The sequence below is a fragment of the Pseudorca crassidens genome, chromosome 2 (assembly GCF_039906515.1).
Source record: "Pseudorca crassidens isolate mPseCra1 chromosome 2, mPseCra1.hap1, whole genome shotgun sequence".
Taxonomy (NCBI): domain Eukaryota; kingdom Metazoa; phylum Chordata; class Mammalia; order Artiodactyla; family Delphinidae; genus Pseudorca; species Pseudorca crassidens.
Window position 1 is genome coordinate 159,385,323 of NC_090297.1, and position 24,994 is coordinate 159,410,316.

At 36.7% G+C, this 24,994-nt stretch overlaps 1 protein-coding gene across 1 annotated transcript in view; it reads left to right on the forward strand.

The window, feature by feature from the left end:
• Positions 1 to 24,994, forward strand: part of CATSPERE (catsper channel auxiliary subunit epsilon) — a 259,066-nt gene that overhangs the window by 211,491 nt on the left and 22,581 nt on the right. Inside the window, exons 19-20 of the mRNA XM_067729520.1 lie at positions 16,699 to 16,798; positions 22,215 to 22,301. Coding sequence (XP_067585621.1) covers positions 16,699 to 16,798; positions 22,215 to 22,301 — 187 coding nt within the window. The remainder of the gene's footprint in view (positions 1 to 16,698; positions 16,799 to 22,214; positions 22,302 to 24,994) is intronic.

Sequence of the window (24,994 nt, forward strand, 5' to 3'; positions counted from 1 at the left end):
CAACCTAGAGGGTATTGGAAAACACCTTAGGCTTTCTTCTGAAACCAAAATGGTTAGCTAAAGACAAAATGCTCTGTCCTGGGGTTAAAGGCAAAACTAAACCACTGTAAAGCCTTCCAAGTCCTAAAACTAATCTTCATCAGAGTCAGGGAGATCCACCAGTTATTTATCTTCAGAAGAAGAAGAAAGAGAATAAGAAGGAGAAGGAGAAGAAGGAGAAGGAGAGAAGGAAGAGGAAAAAGAGGAAGAGGAGGAAGAAGAAGAAAAAGAAGAACAACAATAACAACAAAACTCTTTAGAGGAAAATAACAAAACCCAGAGTGTCAACAATGTATAGTTTTAAATGTTCAGTACAGTACAGTATTAAAAATTACTAGACATCCAAAGACTCAGGAAAATGACCCCAAATCAATAAAATGGTGTTAGTAGTAGCAACTACAGATGACCCAGACTCTGACTGGCATTAGCAGACAAGGACTTTAATTCAGCAAGTATAAATATGTTAAAAGATTCTTAGGAAAATTGTAGAGAATGGGTGAACAGATAGGGAATCTCAGTAAAAAAATGTTAACTATTTTTTTAAAAGAGCCAATTTGGGGACTTCCCTGGTGGCACAGTAGTTAAGAATCAGCTTGCCAATGCAGGGGACACAGGTTCAAGCCCTGGTCTGGGAAGATCCCACATGCCGCGGAGCAACTAAGCCTGTGTGCCACAACCACTGAGCCTCATTCTAGAGCCCATGAGCCACAACTACTGAAGCCCACATGCTTAGAGCCTGTGCTCCACAAGAAGAGAAGCCACCACAATGAGAAGACCATGCACCACAATGAAGAGTAGCTCCCGCTCGCCGCAACTAGAGAAAACCCACGTGCAACAATGAAAACCCAATGCAGCCAAAAATAAATAAATTTTAAAAAGAGTCAGTTTGGAATGCTAGACTAAAAGCAAATACAGCAACTGAAATTTAAAAATAAAAATTAATAGGACAGGCTTAATAGGAAGTTAGACAAAGCAGATAAAAAGATTAGTAAAAATAAAGATAGTTCAACAGAAATTATCCAAATTATACAACAGGAAAGAATTTTTTTAATTATGTGCTTCAATGACCTATGGAACAATATCAAGCAATCTAACTTAAATAGAATTGGAGAATATTTTTTGAAGAAATATTGACTGAAATGTATCCAAAGTTGGTGATAAATATTAGCCCATGGATCCCAGAAGTTCAATAAACACCACATCTAGGCACAACATAGACAAATGCTGAAAGCTAAAGATAAAGAGAAATGCTTAAAGCAGCTAGACAAGGGAAAAAATGATACATTACATTCAGGGGAACAAAGAAAGAATTACAGAAAACTTTTCACCAGAAATAGTAGAGGTCAGTAATTAAACTCAAAAGCTTCTACATGGCAAAGGAAACCATAAACAAAGTGAAAAGACAACCTACAGAATAGGAGAAAATATTTGTAAATGATGTGACCGACAAGGGATTAGTCTCCAAAATTTACAAAGAGCTCATGTGGCTGAATATCAATAAAACAAATGACCCAATCAAAAAATAGGCAGAAGACCTAAATAGATATTTCTCCAAAGAAGACATACAGGTGGGCAAGAGGTACATGAAAAGATGCTCAACATCACTAATCATTAGAGAAATGCAAACCAAAACTACAATGAGATATCACCTCACACCAGTCAGAATGGCCATCATCAAAAAATCTACAAACAATAAATAGTGGAGAGGGTGTGGAGAAAAGGGAACCCTCCTACACTGTTGATGGGAATGTAAATTGGTACAGCCACTGTGGAGAACACTATGGAGGTTCCTTAAAAAACTAAAAATAGAGCTACCATATCATCCAGCAGTCCCACTCCTGGGCATATATCTGGAGAAAACCATAATTAGAAAAGATATATGTACCCCAATGTTCATTGCAGCAGTATTTACAATACCAGGACATGGAAGCAACCTACACGTCCATCAATGAAGGAATGGATAAAGAAGATGTGGTACATATATACAATGGAATATTACTCTGTCATAAAAAAAGACTGAAATGCCATTTGCAGCAACATGGATGAACCTGGAGATTATCATACTAAGTGAAATAAGTCAGACAGGGAAAGAAAAATATCGTATGACATCACTTATATGTGGAATCTAAAAAAAAAATTATACAAATGAACTTATTTACAAAACAGAAACAGACTTACAGACTTAGAGAATGAACTTATGGTTACCAGGGGGAGGGGTGGAGGAGGGGGAGGGATAGATTGGGAGTTTGGGATTGACATGTACACACTGCTATATTTAAAATAGATAACCAACAAGGGCCTACTGTATAGCACAGGGAACACTGCTCAATATTCTGTTATAAAATAAATGGGAAAAGAATATGAAAAAGAATAGATACATGTATATCTATAACTGGATCACTTTGCTGTACACCTGAAACTAACATTATTAATCAACTATACTCCAATATAAAATAAAAATTTATTATTAATCAGCTATACTCCATTAATCAACTATACTCCATTATTAATCATTATAAATTAACTATACTCCAATATAAAATTAAAATTTATTAAAAATCTTTAAAAAAAAAAGAAACAGTAGAGGTCAGGTAACAATAGAATGGCATTTTTAAGTGCTGAAGGATAAAAGAACTAGCAAGTTAACTATTAAGTTAACCATAGTATTATCCTATGATCTAGCAATTTCACTTCTGGCTATATATCCAAAAGAAGTGAAAGGAGGGACTAGAACAGATATTTGTACATCATATTCTTAAGCAGCATTATTCATAATAGTCAAAAGGTGGAAGCAACCCAAGTGTCCATTGACAGATAAACAGATAAACAAAATGTGATACATATCTACAGTGGAGTACTATTCAGCCTTAAAGAAGGCAATTCTTACACATGCCTCAACATGCATGAATCTCAAAGACATTATGCTAAAAGAAAAATGCCAGTCACCAAAGGACAAATACTGTATGATTCCACTTTCATGAGGTACCAAGAGTTGTTAATTCATAGAAAGTAGAATGGTGCTTTCCAGGGGCTGTAGGATAAGAGGAATGGCAAGTTATCATTTAATGGGTAAGAAATTTCCCTTGCAGAACATTTGATCCTGTCTAAAATGTCCATAAGACATTTGATCCAAAAGATATTTGGTCTATGCCAAAAAGTTCTTGAAATGTGGTTCTGTCCAAAATATTCATGAAAATATTTGGTCTATGCTAAATAGTTTTGACAGGACCAAATATCAAGGACTTTTTGATGTGGACAAAATGTCTCCATAGATGTTTTGGACAGGACAAAATGTGACCAAATATAAAGAACATTTTGGCATAGATCAAATGTGTTATGGACATTTTGGACAGGAGCAAATGGTCCTGCAAATATCAAAGAAGGACATTTTGGGATGGACCAAATATATTATGGACATTTTGGACAGGATTAAATGTCTGCTAACTGGAATTTCAGTTTTGCAAGATGAAAAGATTATGTAGACAGATGGTCATGATCATACAATGAAGTTTTATGCTTAATGCCACTGAACTGTATATTTAAAAATGGTTAAAATGCTAATTTTTACATTGTGCATATTTTTCATGATAAAAAAGTCTGGTGAGAGGAGATCAAGATGGTGGAGTAAAAGGACATGGACTCTCCCTCTGCCCCCACCCCATTAACACATTGAAAATACAGCTACATGTGGAAAATTCTCACTGAAAACTAACTGGAGACTGGCAGAAAGACTCCTATACAACTTAGGCTGTCAGAAAGATCCACGCAGAATTGGGTAGGAAGGGAAGAAAAGTGATCAGGTCAGGACCTGTGAACCTGGGAGGGGATTCAGAGGAGAAAGGAGGTTACATGGATGAAGATCCTCCCTAGGGAGTGAGCAGTTCAAACCACCTATTGGGTGCCCGAGCCCTGGGTCTAACACTGTGAAGACGAGCCCCCTTGGCTGGTTGGAAGGCCAGTAGGACTAACAGAAGGACTGTAGGAAGCCTGAACTCCACTCATGAGGAGCACACACTTGCTTGTTCCTGAAGCACGCTGGAGAGGGTGGATTGAGACTGCACAGGTGGCTGGCTGGTTTCCCATGACGTCCCAGCACACATCCTAGCCTGAGCCAAATGACCACTTGAGTCCTTCTTGTTTCATGACACAATTCCACACCTTAGCTAGGATGGCAGAGGCCAAAGGGAGGCTCATCTGTGAGGGACAAAGGAGATTCGGACTCAAAGCAGTGTCTGAGTGGAGTGGGGGCAGCCATTACTGGCACTTTCACAGGCATTACACTGGAAGCAGTCCAGGTGTCTGACCCCAGCCAGACCACCACAACCTGTACCCTGACACATGCCAAGCATCCATGCCAGCCCCTCTTATTCCAGCACTGCTTCCCTCTGGGATGAGGGTTCCAGTGCTGGGAGGCGGGAGAGCACACACTTAAAGGGAACAGAGCCAGCTCAGACCCAAACTTCAGGGCTTCTGCTTCAGCAACTTGGGACTCGACCCCTCCCTTTATAGGGTGGTGATGGTCACAGAGCAGAGGAGAAGCCCTGGCTGACACCTGGCTCTGGCCCTACCATCTCCAGTCCCACTTCCTACCAAGGTGATGGTTGCCAATACACCCTGCGAAAAGATAGGACTTGTGTTCACTTCAGATCCAGCTCTCCCACCAAAGCCACTGGGCACATGCACACTGTATAGGGATGCTCTCATAAAGGGACACCACTTCAAGACCACAATAGGTAACTGTTTCATCTAATTTCATACACACAGAGAGAGTTGAGCAAAATGAGAATACAGAGGAATTTGTTTCAATTGAAAGAGCAACAGAAAACCCCTGAAAAAACAACCAGTGAAAAAGCGGTAAACAATTTACCAGATAAAGAGTCAAAGCATTAGTAATAAGAATGCTAACTGAATTAGGAAAAAGAATAGATGAACACAGTGAGAGTTTTAACAAAGAACTAGAATATGAAAAAGAACCAGTCAGAACTGAAGAATATGATAACTGAAATGAAAAGCACAGTAGAAGGAATGAACAGCAGACTAGGTGATATAGAAGAATGTGAAAAACATAGGCAGAACACTCTATGACATAAATCACAGCAAGATCCTTTTTGACCCACCTCCTAGAGAAATGGAAATAAAAACAAAAATAAACAAATGGGACCTAATGAAACTTCAAAGCTTTTGCACAGCAAAGGAAACCATAAACAAGACCAAAAGACAGCCCTCAGAATGGGAGAAAATATTTGCAAATGAAGCAACTGACAAGGGATTAATCTCCAAAATTTACAAGCAGCTCATGCAGCTCAATGTCAAGAAAACAAACAACCCAATCCAAAAATGGGCAGAAGACCTAAATAGACATTTCTCCAAAGAAGATATACAGATTGCCAACAAACACATGAAAGAATGCTCAGCATCATTAATCATTAGAGAAATGCAAATCAAAACTACAATGAGATATCATCTCACACCAGTCAGAATGGCCATCATCAAAAAGTCTACAAACAATAAATGCTGGAGAGGGTGTGGAGAAAAGGGAACACTCTTGCACTGCTGGTGGGAATGTGAATTGGTTCAGCCACTATGGAGAACAGTATGGAGGTTCCTTAAAAAACTACAAATAGAACTACCATATGACCCAGCAACCCCACTACTGGGCATATACCCTGAGAAAACCGAAATTCAAAAAGAATCATGTACCAAAATGTTCATTTCAGCTCTATTTACAATAGCCAGGAGATGGAAACAACCTAAGTGTCCATCATCGGATGAATGGATAAAGAAGATGTGGCACATATATACAATGGAATATTACTCAGCCATAAAAAGAAACAAAATTGAGTTATTTGTAATGAGGTGGATGGACCTAGAGTCTGTCATACAGAGTGAAGTAAGTCAGAAAGAGAAAGACAAACACCGTATGCTAACACATATATATGGAATCTAAGAAAACAAAAAATGTCATGAAGAATCTAGGGGTAAGACAGGAATAAAGACACAGACCTACTAGAGAATGGACTTGAGGATATGGGGAGGGGGAAGGGTAAACTGTGACAAAGTGAGAGTGGCATGGACATATATACACTACCAAACGTAAAATAGATAGCTAGTGGGAAGCAGCCACATAGCACAGGGAGATCAACTCGATGCTTTGTGACCACCTAGATGGGTGGGATAGGGAGGGTGGGAGGGAGGGAGATGCAAGAGGGAAGAGATATGGGAACAAATGTATATGTATAACTGATTCACTTTGTTATAAAGCAGAAACTAACACACCATTGTAAAGCAATTATACTCCAATAAACATGTAAAAAAAAAAAAGAAGAAGAAGAAGAATGCATAAGTGATCTGGAAGATAGAATAATAGAAATCACCCAATCAGAAGAGCAAAAAGAAAAAAAAAATTAGAACAGTTTTAAGGGATCTTTGAGACAGCATCAAGCATATCCACATGCACATTATAAGGGTCCCAGAAGGAGAAGAGAGAGAGAAGAGGGTTGAAAATGTATTTGATGAAATATGGCTGAAAAATTCCCAAACCTGAAGAAGGAAACAGATATCCAAGTTCAGAAAGCACAGAGGGTCCCAAACAAAATAAACTCAAACAGACCCAGACTGAGACATATCATAATTAAAATAACAAAGGTTAAAAATAAAGAGAGAATTCTAAAGGTAGCAAGAGAAAAACAAAAAGTCATATACAAGGGAACACCCATAAGGCTATCAGCTGATATTTCTGCAGAAACTTTGCAGGCCAGAAGGGAGTGGCATGATCTATACAAAGTGCTGAAAGGGAAAAATCTTCAATCTAGGATACTTTGCCCATCATGATTATTATTTAGAATTGACGGAGAGATAAAGAACTTCTCAGACTAGCAAAAACTAAAAAAGTTCATTAATACTAAATCTACCCTAAAAGAAATGTTAAAAAGTCTTCTCTAAGTGGAATAGAATAGGCTATAACAAGAAGAAAGAATCTATAGGAAAGGGAAAAAAGGAAGAATCTATAGTAAAGGCAAATATATAGTAAAGGCTGAGGATCAACCACTGAAATAAGCTAGTATGAAGATTAAAAAACAAAAAAATGTAAAATCAACTATAACTACAATAATCAGTAAAGGGATAAACATGAAGATACAAAATATGACATCAAAACCAAAAATGTGGTGGAAGGAAGTAAAAAATGTAGATCTTTTAGATTGTGCTTGAACTTAAAGGACTACCTGTATAAAACAGATGTAGTTATAGGTCAATATGTTGGAACCTCATGGCAACCACAAATCAGAAACATATACTAGATACACGGAAACTAGAGAAAAAGGAACAAAAACATACCACTAAAGACAATCATCAAATCACAAGGGAAGAAACTAAAAGAATAGAGAAGAACTACAAAACAACCAGAAAACAAGTAACAAAACCACATTAATACATACCTATCAATAACTACTTTAAATGTCAATGGACTAAATGCACTAATCAAAAGACATAGGTTGCTGATTGGATTAAAAAACGAGACCCATCTATATGCTGCTTATAAGACATGTACTTCAGAACTAAAGACACACACAAACTGAAAATGATGGAATGGTAAAAGATACTTCATGCAAATGGAAACAACAAGAAAGCAGGGATAGCAATACTCATAACAGACAAAATAGACTTTAAAACAAGGTCTATAATAAAAGACAAAGAAAGGCATTATATAATGATAAAGGAATCAATACAAGAAGAGAATGTTACACTCGTTAACATACATACACCTAATATAGGAGCACCCAGATATATCAGGCAAATATTAACAGACATAAAGGGAGAAATTGCCAATAATACAATAAGAGTAGGGGACTTTAACACCCCACTTACATCAATGGACAAATCACCAGACAGAAAATCAATAAGGCAACAGTGGTCTTAAATGACACAATATACCAATTGGACTTAATAGATATCTACAGGACATTCCATTCAAAACCAGCAGAATACACATTCTATTCAACTGCACATGGAATGTTCTCAAGAATAGATCACATGCTAGGCCAAAAAACAAGTCTCAACAAATTTAGAAGGACAGAAATTATATCAAGCATTTTTTTCTGACCACAACAGTATGAAACTAGAAATCAATCACAGGAAGAAAAACGGGAAAAGCACAAACACATGGAGACTAAACAACACACAACTAAAAAAACCAATAAGTCAATGAAAAAAATCAAAGAGGAAATCAAAAAATACTTGAGACAAATGAAAATAGAAACACAACTTTCCCAAATCTATGGGATGCAGCAAAAGCAGTTCTAAGAGGGAAGTTTATAGCAATACAAGCCTACCTCAAGAAATAAGAAAAATCTCAAATAAACAACCTAACCTATCACCTAAAGGAATTAGAAAAAGAGGAACAAACAAAGCCCAAAATAAGCAGAAGTAAAAAAGTAATAAAGATCAGAGAGAAAATAAATAAAATAGAGACCAAGAAAAAATAGAAAAGATCAATAAAAGCAAGAGCTTGTTTTTGGAAAACATAAACAAAATTAATGAACCTTTAGCCAGGTTCATCTAGAAGAAAAGAGAGTACCCAAATAAAATAAGAAATTAAGGAGAAGAAACAACAACCAATATCACAGAGATACAAAAAATCATAAGAGAATACTATGAACAGTTATATGCCAACAAATTGTACAACCTAGAAGAAATGGACAAATTTGTAGAAACATACAACCTTCCATGATTGGATCAGGAAGAAATATACAATCAATCTGAACCAACTTATCACTAGTAGTGAAATTGAATTTTTAATTAAAAAAAACTCCCAGGAAACAAAAGTCTAGGACTGAAGAGCTTCACAGGGGAATTCTACCAAACACACAAAGAAGGGTTAATATCTATCCTTTTCAAACTATTCCAAAAAATTGGAACACTCCCAAATTCATTCTTCATGGCCATAATTACCCTGATACCACCCCAGACAAAGACACCACAAAAAAGAGAATTACAGGCCAATATCTATGATGAATTTAGATGCAAAAATCCTCAACAAAATATTAGCAAAATGAATTCAACAATATATAAAATGATAAAGTGTGATTTATTCCAGCGATGCAAGACTTGTTCAGTATTCACAAATCAATCAATGTGAAACACCACATTAACAAAAGGGAGGATAAAGGTCACACAATCATCTCAATAGGCTCAGAGAAAGCATTTGACAAAATTCAACATCCATTCATGATAAAAACTCTCATCAAAGTGGGTATAGGGGGAACATATTTCAAAATAATGAAGGCCATTTATGACAAACCCAGAGCTAACATCATACCCAATGAAAGCCTTTCCTCTAAAATCAGGAACAAAACAAAGATGCCTACTCTCAACATTTCTATTTAACATGGTATTGGAAGTCCTAGCCATAAAAATCAGACAAGGAAAAGAAACAAAAAGCATCAAATTGGAAGAAATAAAACTATTACTATTTGCAGATGACATGATACTATACGTAGAAAATCCTAATGTCTCCACCAAAAAAAGCTATTAGAACTAATTAATGAATTCAGTGAAGTTGCAGGGTACAAGATTAATATATAGAAATCTGTTGTTTTTCTATATACTAATAATGAACTATCAGAAAGAAAAAGCAAGGAAACAATCAAGTTTAAAATTATATCAAAAAGAATAAAATACCTAGGAATAAACTTAACCAAGGAGGTGAAAGACCTATATTCTGAAACCTATAAAACATTGATGAAGGAAATTGAGGATGATACAAAGAAATGGAAAGATATCCTGTGTTCTTGGACTGGAAGAAGTAATATTAAAATGTTCATACTATTCATACTACCCAAAGCAATCTACATATTTAATGCAATCCCTGTCAAAATACCTATGACATTTTTCACAGAACTAGAACAAATCACCCTAAAATTTATATGGAACCACAAAAGACCCTGAATAATAGCCAAAGCAATCTTGAGAAAAATGAACAAATCTAGAAGGATCACACTCCCTCACTTCACACTATACTACAGAGCTATAGTAATCAAAACAGCATGGTACTGGCACAAAAACAGATATATAGGTCAATGAAACAGAATAGAGAGCCCAGAAATAAACCCACACACTTATGGTCAATTAATCTATGACAAAGGAGCCAAGCAAATGAAGAAAAGACAGTCTCTTCAAGAAGTGGTGCTGAGAAAACTGGACAGCTACATGCAAAAGAATGAAATTAGAACATTTCCTCACACCATATACATCAATAAAATCAAAATGGATTAGAGACCTAAATGTAGGACCTGAACCATAAAAATTCTAGAAGATAACATAGGCAGAACACTCTTTGACATGAATAGTAGCAATATTTTTTTGGATATGTCTCCTAAGGAAAAAGAAACAAAAGCAAAAATAAACATATGGGGTCTAATTCAAACTTAAAAGCTTTTGCACAGCAAAGGAAACCACTGACAAAACAAAACTACAACCTACAGAATGGGAGAAAATATTTGCAAATGATATGACCAATAAGGGGTTAGTATCCAAAATATATAAACAATTCATACAACTCAATATCCAAAAAACAAACCACATTAAAAACTGGGCAGAAGATCTGAATAGACATTTTTCCAAAGAAGACATACAGATGGTAAACAGGCACATGAAAATATGCTCAACATTGCTAATTATTAGAGAAATGCAAATCAAAGCCACAATGAAATACCACCTTACATCTGTCAGAATGCCTACCATCAGGAAGTCTACAAATAATAAATGTTGGTGAGGATGTGGAGAGAAGGGAACATTTGTACATTGTGGCTGGAATGTAAATTGGTGCATCCACTATGGAAAACAGAACAGAGTTTCCTCAAAAAACTAAAACTAGACTACCATATGATCCAGCAATTCCACTGGTGGACATATATCCAAAGAAAATGAAAACACTGATTTGAAAAGATACATGCATCCCAATGTTTATAGCAGTATTATTTATAATAGCCAAGGTATGGAAGCAACCTAAGTGTCCATTAACAAATGACAATGAAAAAGTGGTATACACACACACACACACACACACACACACACACACACACACAATGGAATATTACTTAGCCATAAAAAAGAATGAAATTCTGTCATTTGCAACAACATGGATGGACCCAGAAAATATTATTCCTAGTGAAATAAGTCAGAGAGAGAAAGGCAAATACTCTATATTATCACTTATATGTAGAATCTAAAAAATAAAAGAAACAAATGTATATAACAAAACAGAGATACAGATATAGAAAACAAAAACTTGTGTTTTTCAGTGGAGGGGGAAAAGGGGAGAGGCAAGATAGGGGTATGGGATTAAGAGACACAAACTACTATGTATAAAATAAATAAGCAACAAGGATATATTGTACAGCACAGGGAGTACAGCCATTACTTTGTAATAACTTTAAATGGAGTTATTTAAATAATCTATAAAATCATAGATTAATCTAAAAGATTATTTAGATTAATAGTTAGTTAAATAATCTCTAAAAATATTGAAATATTACCTCACACCTGTCAGAATGGCTATCATCAAAAAGTCTACAAATGATAAATGTTGGTGAGGATGTAGAGAGAAGGGAAGTTTTGTACACTGTTGGTGGAATGTAAATTGGTGCATCCACTATGGAAAACACTACGAAGGTTCCTCAAAAAACTAAAAGTAGAACTACCATATGATCCAGCAGTTATGTTGTACACCTGAAACTAATATAATACAGTAAGTCCCCTACATACGAACCTTCAAGTTACGAACTTTCAAAGATGCGAACGTGCGTTCGCATGTCCAATCACGTAAGTTAGTTCACATGTCTGGTGTACTTTGTCATGTGTGTGCATCCTCTACAAGTGGTTGTGCTTTTGTGTACTTTACTGTGCAGTACTGTGTAGAACACCGTAGTACAGTATCTTTATTTCAAGCCCAGGATTCCGGAAGCAAGTGTAAAACCAGCAGTGATGTAGCTGGTACTACTGTACTTTTCAAGGTACTTTACTGTAAGATTAAAAATGTTTTCTTATTTTTTGTGTTTCTTTGCTTTTATGTATTATTTGTGTGAAAAGTATTATAAACCTATTACAGTACAGTACTATATAGCCAATTGTGTTAGTTGGATACCTAGGCTAACTTTGTTGGACTTACAAACAAATTGGACTTACGAACTCACTCTCAGAACGGAACAGGTTCATATGTAGGGAATTTAACTGTACTGTAAATCGACTATACTTCAATTTTTAAAAATCTGCAGTGGAAGACACCATAAACAAAGTAAAAAAGACAGGTGGTTGAAATGTTTATTTATGGTATCTTTTAAGTACAGATTTTTTTAAGTTGTGGTGAAATATATGTAAGGTAAAATACAGTGAACATTTGGATGAGTACCCTGTGTAGTTAGACAATGGAATGCCAAATAGCAGTTAAAATGAATGAACTAGGATGCTTGTAAGGGGGAATCAAATGATCAGCCGTGAAGTTCAGTTTGGATAGGGAAGGAAGAGAGATGAGAAAGAACCTGCTGATGAGGAAAACAGAGACCAAGAGACTGGAAATTTCTATGGCTTTATTTCAAAACCTAATATTGAGTGGAAAAAAAAATCACCAAAAGATATTCACAGTATAATATCATGTATGTATATTTTCAAACCCATAAATCAATACTATATATGATTTGTGGATACATTTACATATAAGTAAAGTATAAAACCAGGATGGAAATGATAAGTAATAATTTTCACATTATTCTCTGTGTTCTTCTGCATATATGAAATATTTCCTAATTAAAAAAAAATAAGTGCCTAAGCTACAGGCACAAGGTCCATGAAGAAAACTGGGGAAGTAGAATCAAGTGGCCACGTGGCGAAGTTGAAAGGACAATTCATCCTCTGAGACTTGGAGGGAAGGAGTAAAAATAAATGCAGAAAGTGACTGGTTTGGAAATAGGAATGTAGGAGTTGAGAAAGGTCATGTCTGATAGCCTCGATTTACTTACATGAAGTAGGAAGGAGGGCCACCTGTAAACTGAGAGAAGGGAGGGGTTGAGGAGGGTCTTTGAGGAGAATGTCAAAGGTCACTGAGGGTACTATGAGAAGGGGCTGGCTAAGGGCCAGTAAAAAGATTACTGGGCAACACCAAAGGCACAACTGAGGTAAGATACCGTGAGTGGGTCCAATCCTCACACACAGTGAATGTCTGAAGTAGCACATGCACAGATGAAGAAGTCATAGATACCATCGAATGTTTAGGTTAGATATTACATGCAAGGGGAGGAACAGTTGAGTGCATCCAGGATGCTAGTGAGAGAGCAGGTCCGATGATCAAGCATGAGATTGGGCTGATTGGGGAAGGAAGAGCAGCTAGAAAGGAACTTCTGTGTAGCAGGAAAGCAGACGGGAAACAGAGGACTGGAAGTACCTATGAGGTCAAGGGGCAGGTGAGAGGATGTGAAAGATGGAAGATGTTGGGGTCAGAGAGTGGACTTTTGAAGCAGCACTACTTTGGACTATTGTGACAGTACTTTTCCCTAGGGGTAACTTTTTGTATCTCTGCAACAAGGAATAGCTTGATAAAGCTTTTTGCCTCCAATTCTTCTAGGATAATCGATTGAATAGTTGAGGTTAACTACAGAGGGACAGTCAGATCAATAAGGCTCAGTGTTCAATTCAACTGAACTATTGCAATACATAGTTGATAACCCGGTGTTCAATTAGATATTTATCAGAGGCAAATTTTGGTGCTAATTAATTAAGCCTTGAGAAAACAGGCAGACATGGGTAGTCACTAGGAAATTAGTGTGTGGACTAGGTCTCTAAATTATAATAAATGTCTTATCTTTGTAGAGAATGGCTCAGGAACAAGGTTGGGCAGAATTTTACAGATAAAACAATAATAGATTCACTAGCAAACGTTAATAAGAATAAAGAAAGTCCTGGGAGTATGATCCACCTAGGAATATGTCATCCCAGTTGCCTCTTTGCTTTCTTAATTCCCATGGCAACCCATCCTAAACCAGAATTTGGTGCTACAGAAGCAACCCAGAGGAAACAGTGGGACATAATTGCTCTACTGTGATGCAGGAAGTTCAGTAACAGGTCATAGGGGTGCTTTAGGGCTACTCAAGATTTGTTTTGATCAGATGTGGTAAGACACACAGACATGGAAATGACTGTCATGAAGGAAGGTATATATTGTAAATACCAATCCCAAGAAACAGGAGGCACAGCACACCATGTAGGGCCTCAGAAGGAAGCACCAGGGTCTGTCAGGAGACAGAGGAAGTGAGGGGAAAACAGAGGTAAGAGTCTTTATTGTGTTTTCTGTGGGAAGGAATGGATGAGACAGGGTAAGCAGGTTTAGGATTGGCTATTTTGAGTAATTTCAGTGGGCTCTGGGTGTAAATACTGTCTTGTTGTCTAGTACCTGATCCTGGGGTGATTAGGGCAGGTAGATAGTGGCCCAGTGTGACAACCCATAAAGGAGGTGGCTGGGGGTATGGGCTCTGGATTGGTTGGTTTGCATATGAAAGGCATGCCTAGGGGAGCTGTTTACTATCTCTAGGAGTTAACCCTGGGAGGGCATCCCTCCAAGGTAAGCAAGGCCCTAGATATTAAAGCATCACATTACAGAAAGTAAAAGACAAGGTTAATACAATGGGCTATCTAGAGTGACCAGACAGGATTGAAAACATATGTGTCTAATGGATCAACAGAGAGGTCTCTCCTTCCCAATTCCCAAAGTGGAACTGCAATAGCGGAGAAGTTACAAATTGTAGGGAGAAGTTACAAAATGTAGTAACACTCATGAATCTCTCAGGTTTAATTAGTATTATATCTCACATTAATGAAGTTCAATGAAAATAAGCCATGCTTTCACAGGCAAGTATTTTGGTCCCATATTCTCAATGAAATACATAGAACATCAAAGATCATTATAAACCCAGAAAGTATGTCATGCAATTTATCCTTATTGCCACTAGATGACACTGTAGCTTATTGCTTTTGTGATTGTCAAACGATGCCTGCTCAGAGTTCAGTTAAGATCTTTTTTATTTAAATAAAACATAGGGCTTTGCAACTAGTTTTTATTAATTCAAGAATCTGATGGCATTCAGAAGATGCGGTCAAACATGCTGCACCTTCCAAAGCTCCTAGAATTAGAGCTTTGCCCAAATCCCTGAAACTGCATAGAAAATTGTGTGCATGCCCACACATATGTGCATTTTCCTGTGGGGAGGGTCCAGAGCTCTCATTAGAGTTCAGAGTTCTCTGTAACCCCCATCACATGCCAAGAAAGAAGTGAAGAACCAATCCCCACTTAACTACACCTGAGTTCATCTCTATGATTTCTAAAAACTAATTAAAGATAGAAACAAAATAACTTCTCAGGTAACACTTTCTGACACTTAAAGATGTTTTCTTCTCAATTTCTGAGCAAGGAACAAAAACTGTTTTTTATGACCATGGGTGGATAGCAGTGAGTTATAGCTGACCTGCAAAGCTAGACAGAATGACTGCAAAGTCAGGCAGAGATCTGGGCAGTGAGTAAGGGGTCACTGTGAAGCATCTGCTGTTTTTTTATGAATAGACACAGAAATGTGAAGCAAGAAAATATATTAGACACTGAGGCAACCTGCCTGAGACCAAGGTCCTAAGTGAAATTTCCATCCAAGGGGTGTGGGGGATAATTTCATTCAGAAAAATGGGCAATAACTGATGGAGAAGAAAGGCATGTAACCATTTTTAAAACAGTCAAGCTCTGGTATTCAAAGGTATGACTTTATCAGTAACTGACTTTAGCTTTTTTCTCAAGACCCTATTTTCATATGGTAGCAGAAAAAATCATAACAACTTGAAGTAATACATCTCTTTTAAAACTTACTGAGTTTGGGGTAAATACTGTAAGCTCAGTGAGACTTATGTCTCCAGTCCTGACGTCAGGGGAGTGGGCACCCTGTCCATGTTGGACTGTCTGCTGGTGGTGTCTGCTGTTGGTGGAAGTCATCATGCATTCTCTGAGCAGGGGTTGTGCATGAATATAGCTCCAAGGATCTTATGACTGTTTCTGCTTCTCAACCACACCTCAACTCTTACTGAAGCTGCTGATCTTCTAACACTTAGCCATATCTTCCAGTTGGTTCCTCCAGAGAGATCTGTACCTTCTCAGTTCGAATCATAGTAGTTCTGTGCTTTAATTCTCTGGTACATAATAGGCACCCAAAGAGTATTTGCTGATTAAGTAACACCAAGGAACCCTTGCTTTGCCCTTCCTCCATTCATGGCTCCCTTCCATCTTTCTCCCTGCTACCAGCCATGACAGCATGGCCTCACCTACTCACCTTATCAATACACGGTTCCTGTCAAACTGAAGAGAACTTATGGTTCCAACTGTTAAAAAAGTGAAAATTTTCTGCTTCGTTACCATGAGATTTATTTTGAGAGCTGAAGGAAACCTATACTGTAAGTACTGTTATTATTTTGCAGATAAGAAAGTCGAGGCTTCAAGAGTTTACGTAACTTCCCCAGGGTCACAAAGCTAAGTGATAAAGACAGGATTCAAACCTAAGTACCTCTGTCTTGACAGCTGGAGCTTTTAGCCCTTCTGCACTAAACTATTATTTTTGTGTTCGCTCTCTCTTTCAGATACAATGACAGTGGCTATGTTGAAGATGTTGAAGTAAATTTCATAGTGTGGGAAATACATGGCAGGGATGACTATAGCTTTAACAACACTATGAAGAAGGTATGACATTTTGGATTTAAATAGAATTTAGCATGCAATTAGACAAGTCTTTCCATTTTAAATCTATATATAAATTATCTAAGGAAAACAAAACCAGTCAGCTGTAGGTAGGAAAAATAAATATGACCTGTATATTGAATTCTATGACTATGAAAATTCATTTATGAAAAAATAAATCACTGTCCTATAGAACGGACTTAAAGGGGTCAGAAAAGATAATGTTTATAGTAGGATGATGCAATTATTGATTAATATTTTATTTTCTCCCCACATTGTATTTAATGTTTGATTATTTATGGGCCTGCATTTCACTCTCAGACATTCATCACATTTGTGCTAAATCAAATGGACACACTCTAGGCTTCATCTCACTTTGACTTCTTTGCAACATTTGACCCACTGACCGTGGCTTCACTGTCCCCACACTCTCCTGGTTTTCCTTCATCCTCCATGACTGCTCATTCTCAGCCTCCACAGTGAATCCCCTTTATTCTTCCTGTTCACTTTGCAGGCCACAGCAGAAAGGCCTTCCTACTCCAAATCACCACAGTTCACTCCTATCCCTTCTACATGGGGCTTTTTGCCCTTGAGGGCCTCCCATCATGATGGAGCCTCTCTAGAAGTTACCAGCATTGATTCCTGAGATTTGTCAGAGATCTCATACAAAACCAGGGATGACTCCTTCCAAAGTAACTTTCTCATGTACCAGAGACCTTCATTCTCCAAGAAGTAGGACCTACGTGGGTGACAACAAAGAGACATGAATTCCACCTGCTACTCTCCTCCACATTACTGCAATTATGTGACCAAACAAATCCATCCCATCACACATTCCTGCCTCATTCATAACTAAGTCAGGCCATGTGACTGATTCTTATCACTGGAGTATGAGCAGAAGTGATATGTGTCCAGGATGAAGTACTTAAGAACTTCACATGCACCTCCATGCTTCCCATCTTCCTTCACATGTCAATATATTACAGCAACGATTAAAGATGGAGTAGATGTGAACTGGATGAAGGGGATAAGGGACTTCAAGAAGCCACTAGATTTTTAAAAGTCTGAGTTTTTAATCTACTGTTTTGAGGAGAGTCATCCATAGGAGCCCTTTAACCAGGGACATCTGCATTGGATTATGTGTGATCAAGAATTAAATTTTAATGTGTAAAACCCCTGAGGGTTGGAGTTTTTATTGCAGCAAAGCTGACCAATATAGCTCCTCCTATTAAAATTACATTTAAATGCGAACATTTCAGTCTCTGGACCCTTTAGCTCTCTCTTTCCCACTACTCCTCTGCCTCTTTTTCTCACACAATCTAGATATCTACTTTTTTCTCACACAATCTAGATATCTCTAGATATCCTAGAGAAACCCTCTGCTTCTCCTATTTTTCTTCTCTTCTTTGCCTATCTAACTTGAGCTCCACAGTTCAGTCCTTCAGCTATTGTCTTCCCAATGCCTATATGTCACTTTCCCTGGTATTGTTCTTGTTTAGTGTTACGCAACTTTAAACATTCATTTTTCTGCCTTATCCATGCCTATATCTGAGCTACTAATCACTTCTAGAAAAAAAATTAAAATTGCAATAACTGGAAGTATGAACTCAACTATTGGGAGTGATCACTGAAAAGAGAATTAGCCATCTAGAAAAGAGGTCAGAGGGAAATATCCAGAATTACACATAGAGAGATAAACTGATTTAAAATATAGAAAAAGAACATAAAGGAGATCCAAAGCTAAATCTAAGAACTGGAGTCCTAAAAAAAGAGAAGAGAGAGTGTTGGTCAGAAGCAACATTTTCCAAAACTGGTGAAAGACATCAAGGCACAGAAAAAGTAATCTGCATCCAAAAACATCACAGTAAAATTTCCAAAATCAAAAACAAAGAGAAAAATCTTTAAAGTATTCAGAGCAAAAAAGATAACTTACCTTCAAAAAAGTAACTATAAGATTTAAAGCTGATTTCTCAATAGAAACAATAAAAACCAGAAGTCTTTGAAGCAAAATATTTTTAAGTTACTGAAGGAAAATAATTCCCAAACCTAAAATTCTGAATACAATAGAAATAGCATTTTAAAAAATGAAGGTGAACAACCGATAATGTCTTACAAGATACATGAAATTAAAAGAGGAAAAAATTTTAAGAAAGAAATGAAGGATGAAATAAAAATGATTGGAGAGAAAGTGACAAATATTGAGGATAGGCAAAGAATAAATGGAATTCCTGAAAAAGGAGAACCAAGGCAAAGGAACAAAACAAATACTAATAATTCAACAAAACACAAACAACCCCCCCAAAAAATAAAATTTTCAAACTTCTTATTGAAAGAGCATACCATATACTTCAGAATATCAAATCAGAATAGCCAACCCATGTGGGCATATAAGCAAAAAAGCAAGAAATTTATAAGGAAAATTAAATTATCATCAGACATTTTATAGCAGTGTTGTATGCCAGGAGAAAGTGGAGTCAAATATTTAAGATACTAAAGGAAAATAAATACAAGCCAAGGATTTTACATCCAGCAAAACTGATTACACTGTAAATGGCACAAACTGCTATCAGTATGTAGAAAGCTCTGATAATATTGTTCCCAGGAGCCCTTCCTGGGTAATTTACTAAGTAAGAAGCTTCAGAAAATCAAAAATACTAAAGAGAAATCAACATAAGGACTAGGAGGAAGCATTATAATATAGTATATAGTTACTTACAAGACTAAAACAAAATGAGGGTTAAATGGGTTAGAATGTAATATATAATGGGTGTATTCTCTGACAATGTAGATCTAGTACAATTATAAAATATGATAGGAGAATGTGAAGAGCATATACAAGGGAAAAGTATAAGTGTTTTCAGTAATCATGACACTGGTGATAATATTTGTATTGTTTTTCTAAAGTTTTGAGGTGTATAATGTGAGATAAAACAAATGTGTAATAATGACATTTTCTAATACCACCATTCCTCACCAAGTGTTTTGTTGTAAAAGCAAGAAGATACATATGTTAAGATAGAAGAAGTTAGACAAAAATCTTGAATTCGAATAGGACTCAATATGAACTCATGAGGTATTGGATATTGCTCTGGATATAAATTTATGAATCAAATAGAGAGATAGATAAAATTTTCCTATTCTGACCGTTAAAATCTTAGAAACATAACTAATCAGTAGCTGAAAGTATACTTAGTAGCCAGATTGTTGTTTTGAAATACTGTTTCCGACTAAAGGTACTGGGCATTCTTAGATAAATTGCTGATTCCACGCCTGAAGGAAGAAATGTACAAGATGAGCCTAGAATAGTTTGGCATACCCAATAGCAAGGAAGTATCAAGGACTGCTAGAGTCATTTAAAAGTAAGCAGAAATCGGGCTTCCCTGGTGGCGCAGTGGTTAAGAATCCGCCTGCCAATGCAAGCGACATGGGTTCGAGCCCTCGTCCGAGAAGATCCCACATGCCGCGAAGCAACTAAGCCTCTGTGCCACAACTACTGAGCCTGCATTCTAGAGCCCGTGAGCCACAGCTACTGAGCCTGCATGCCTAGAGCCCGTGCTCCACAACAAGAGAAGCCACCACAATGAGAAGCCCGCACACCACAACGAACAGTAGCCCCCACTCACCACAACTCGAGAAAACCTGCACGTAGCAACGAAGACCCAACACAGCCAAAAATAAACTAAATTAATTAAAAATAAATAAATAAAAGTAATCATAAATCAACATCAAGAGGTTTCTACTGGCCAAAGATGGGACAGTTTGCGCTTCCTGGAGAATAATTATTGCAATGGAGTAAAACTCATTAAATATATTAAATCGATGAATTCATGATTTTCTTTTTAAATCACCTTTACAGAATGATAGGAAACCAATGCCTTATTTTGAAAACTGGTAAATAAAGAGAAACAAATATTTATCCTATTTTCTTCAAATGAACTCTACCAATGGACAAACAAACAGTAGATGAGGGGAAGCATCTCTTTATAAAATTATTCCAGTTGACAAATGAAAAAATAGAATTGAAATATCACCATTTTATAATCCAGATAATAGAGGTTATTATAAAAAAATTTATATCAACAAATTTGGCAATGGACAAATGCCTTGAAAAATACACCAAAATTTCTTGTATTCCCCCCCTCCAAAAAATAGAAAACTCTAATCTCAGATGGCTTTCCTGATGAGGTCTACCAAATATTTAAGAAAAATTTTACTTCAGCCTTATAAAAACTCTTCCAGAGTATAAGGGCAGGAGGAAACACTTTCAACTCATTTTGTGAATCCAGGAGGACTTGATGAGGACCTTAAGAGAAGAGAATGATGAGCCAATCTGACTCATAACCATAGATACAAAACACCTGAACAAAATTCTAGCAAATCAAATACAGCAACTTATTAAAAAATAATCCAGGGCTTCCCTGGTGTCCCAGTGGTTAAGAATCCACCTGCCAATGCAGGGTCACAGGTTCGAGCCCTGGCCCGGGAAGATCCCACATGTCACGGGGCAGCTAAGCCTATGCGCCACAACTACTGAACCTGCGCTCTAGAGCCCACGAGCCACAACTACTGAAGCCCGCGTGCCTAGAGCCCGTGCTCCACAACAAGAGAAGCCACGACAGTAAGTCTGTGCACTCCAAGGAATAGTAGCCCCCACTCGCCGCAACTAGAGAAAGCCCACGCACAGCAGCAAAGACCCAACACAGCCAAAAATAAAAACAAATAAATAAAATAATAATAATAATCCATCCAGGCCAAGTTTTCTTTATTTCATAAATTAAGCATTGGGGATATTTGAAAATCAAAGTAATCCACTATATTAACAGTATAAATAAGAAAAGGCATAAGATTATTACAACAGTTGATGAAAAGTCATCTGATTAAAAATTTATCACCCATACATAACATTATTTTTTAAATAAATCTTAGAAAATTATAAATAAATGGTAACTTCCTTAACCTAATAAAATGTCAATACAAAAAACCTGTATAAAACATCATTCTTAATGGTGAAAATGTGAAAGCCTTCCCTCTGAAATCAGGAATGAAACAAGGAGGCATGTTCTAACCATTTCTATACAACATTGTTCTTGATGTCTGTAACAAGGTAAACAATAAACAATACAAATAAATTAAAAGTGTAAGGATTGGAAAGGAAGAAATGAAACTCATATTCACAGATAACATGGTTGTTCATCTGAAACAAAGTTAATAAGTGAGTTTAAGAAGTTCTCTCTGTACAAGGTCAATATACAAAAGTCCATTGTTTTTCTGTATATCAGCAAACATTTAAATAATTTAAAAATTAGATATATAATTTTCAACAGCACTAAACTATATTAAATAATTAGAAATAAATTGATATGTAAAACATATATATATATATATAAAACCTTTCTATATATATAAAACCTTTTGACAGAGTGGCTGTTTGCACGAAGCTCAGACATGGAAGTCAATGACTGAGCTTAACAAGCGCCTCCCGTTAGAAGAAGCCTGGGGACCTGAGGTAAGAAAAATATTACCTTGCAAATTGTTTATTTATAATAACTAACTTGGCGTTTTAGTATTAAGTGCTTAATGGAAACACTTTGGGTTTAAATTTGATTTTGTAAATCAAATCCAATTTTTCTATTGGATTATATTATGATTTCCAAGATGCTTCATCTTAATTCTATTTGATCTTCTGTTGCCCCTGCATTACTAACAATTTTGTTTTAATTTTCTCTTCTGAAAATCTGTTTGCAGATTATTAAATATCTGACAAACATGTTAAAGCATTGAGACTGAGTCTTTCTAAAGACTGCCTGAAGTTTCAATCTTGTGTAACTAAAAGATCATTTCTGAATATCAATTATGCATCTTATATTGTTTTCAAGTGAATTTTCTTAAATTGAAATTAATTTATGTTATTTGGCAAATCAAATCATATCTCATGAATAAAATGTGACATATAAGGTACTTCAGCCTGTAAAATGTAAACCCTACAATAAGAATGTTATTTTGCTTCTACGTCAGAACATATACATGTCAAGATAGAGATATATATACAAACGATATGTATCTCCCTCTGAATTCCCAACTCCAAACCATCCATTTTCCATCCACCACTCCCTATCTTCCTAGTAACATTATTCTAGGAGCTTTACTCCAACAATCCTTTGAACAATTCTTCCAGCTCAACATAACCTTCAATTCATTGATCCTACCATCCTCACCCCACCCCCGGTTCTCTTTTCCCTCTTTATCTGGCTTAAATTCCACAGTCAATAGTCATATCACTCTATTAATATGACCCTCAATTCTTTTGCCCCCCCCACTTCTTTATGTTTGCATAGCTAAATCACAACCTTAGTTAAGTTCAACTGTCCACCTTAGCACCTGACTGTGGCCAGAGAAAAACATACCCATGCTGACTTGTTTCACTTTCATCTCATGATTAAAATGGTCCCATAATACTGCCCAACAAATACTTCTTTACCTCATTCTCTCTTCCCCTCTCATAAATAGTTATTGCATGCTTTCTCCTCTTCCCCCATCCTCGTTCTTATCTAATGAACTTGCTTTCTACTTTATCAAGAAAATTATGGTAGTTATTAGACCTGGGGCAAGACCCTTCTATCTAATTTTATTTAAAGAAGCACATATTTTAGAATGTGCAACATGTTGCCATATTGTTTTCAATATTTTGACAACTAAAATTCCTTATAACTAGTTTCCCTTGTAATGCAACCTATTTTATGTTATTATTTTTAAAAACATTATTCTGAGAGGGGCCCATAGTAGTCCATAGGCTTCACCAGATTGCCAAAGGGGCCCATATAAAAATAAAATACAACTTTATATATATTTTTAAATCTATTTTTATATATTTATACACACTCACTATGAGGTTATGAACCCCTGATATAGGTGTAAAAAGAAAAGGACTAAATCTGGGGTCATTTCAGTATTTAGAGATGGGGGAAATGAGGAGAGGCAAAGGAGGTGAAAAAGGAATAATCCAAGAAGCAAGAGAAGATCCAGGCAAGTATGATGTTTTGGACCTCATGTAAAGCAAGTCTCACCAGAAGGAGGGAGGGATCAAGTGTGCTAAATTCACTACTAAGATAGGTCAACTATGATGAGGATTGAAACTTGATCATTTACTTCAGCAGCAGGGAGGTAACAGGTAACCTTGACAGGATCAGTTTTCGTAGGATAGTGAGAGACAAAACCCTACTGAAGTGGGTTTAATTAGTATGGAAAAAAAGAACTCAAAGCAGCAAGAATAGACAAGAATAGTCTCTGCAGAGGAGTTTTGCAGTAAGGAGAGAAATAGTGTAGTGGCTGGAGAGCAATGGGTTGAAGAAAGGGTCTTTTTTTTTTTTAAATAATTGAGAAAAATAACCACATGTTTACTGATGGGAATATTCCAACAAACAAGAAAACTGATGATGCTTCAAACTTAACATGTCTGAAACTGAGTTTCTGATATCCACCCTCCAGACATACTCCCCCAACATTCTTTCCCACCTCAGTTAATAAAAATTCCATCCTCCCAATTTGCTCAGGATAAAAGCTAAATGTCATCTTATGCTCCACATTTGGTCTTTCAGCAAATCTTGTTGGCTCTTTCTTCAAAGTATATTGTGAATTTGGTCACCCTGTGCCACCCCAACTGCCACCATACTGTTTCAAGCCACCATCACCAACCATCTGGGTTATAACCATAGCATCCTAAATGGTTTCCCTGCTTCGGGCTTGCCTGCCATGAATCCATCCACAACACAGCACCAAGACTGATCCTACTAAGACATAAATCAGAACGTGCCACTCTTCTGCTCAAAACCATGTGATGGCTCCCATGTCACTTAGAGTTATGACAAAGCCAGCAGGACTCCCTGCACCCCATCCCCACCGCACCCCCATCATGACTAGCTAATGCCTTTCTTCAGGTCTTTACTTGAAAATCAACTTATCAATGAAGACTTCCCTGGCCACTCTACCGAAAAAGTTAAACATCACCCCATGACAGTTGCTATCTCCCTTCCCTATTTTCTTTAATGTCATTAGCATTTATAACTCTCTGACACATTATATAGTCTATTTACTTATCCTATTTATTATCTGGATCCCCAACTGAAATGTAGGCTCCATAAGGGGAGGGAATTTTATTTGTTTTGTTCACTGGTGTATCCCCAGCATCTAACCCATTACGGG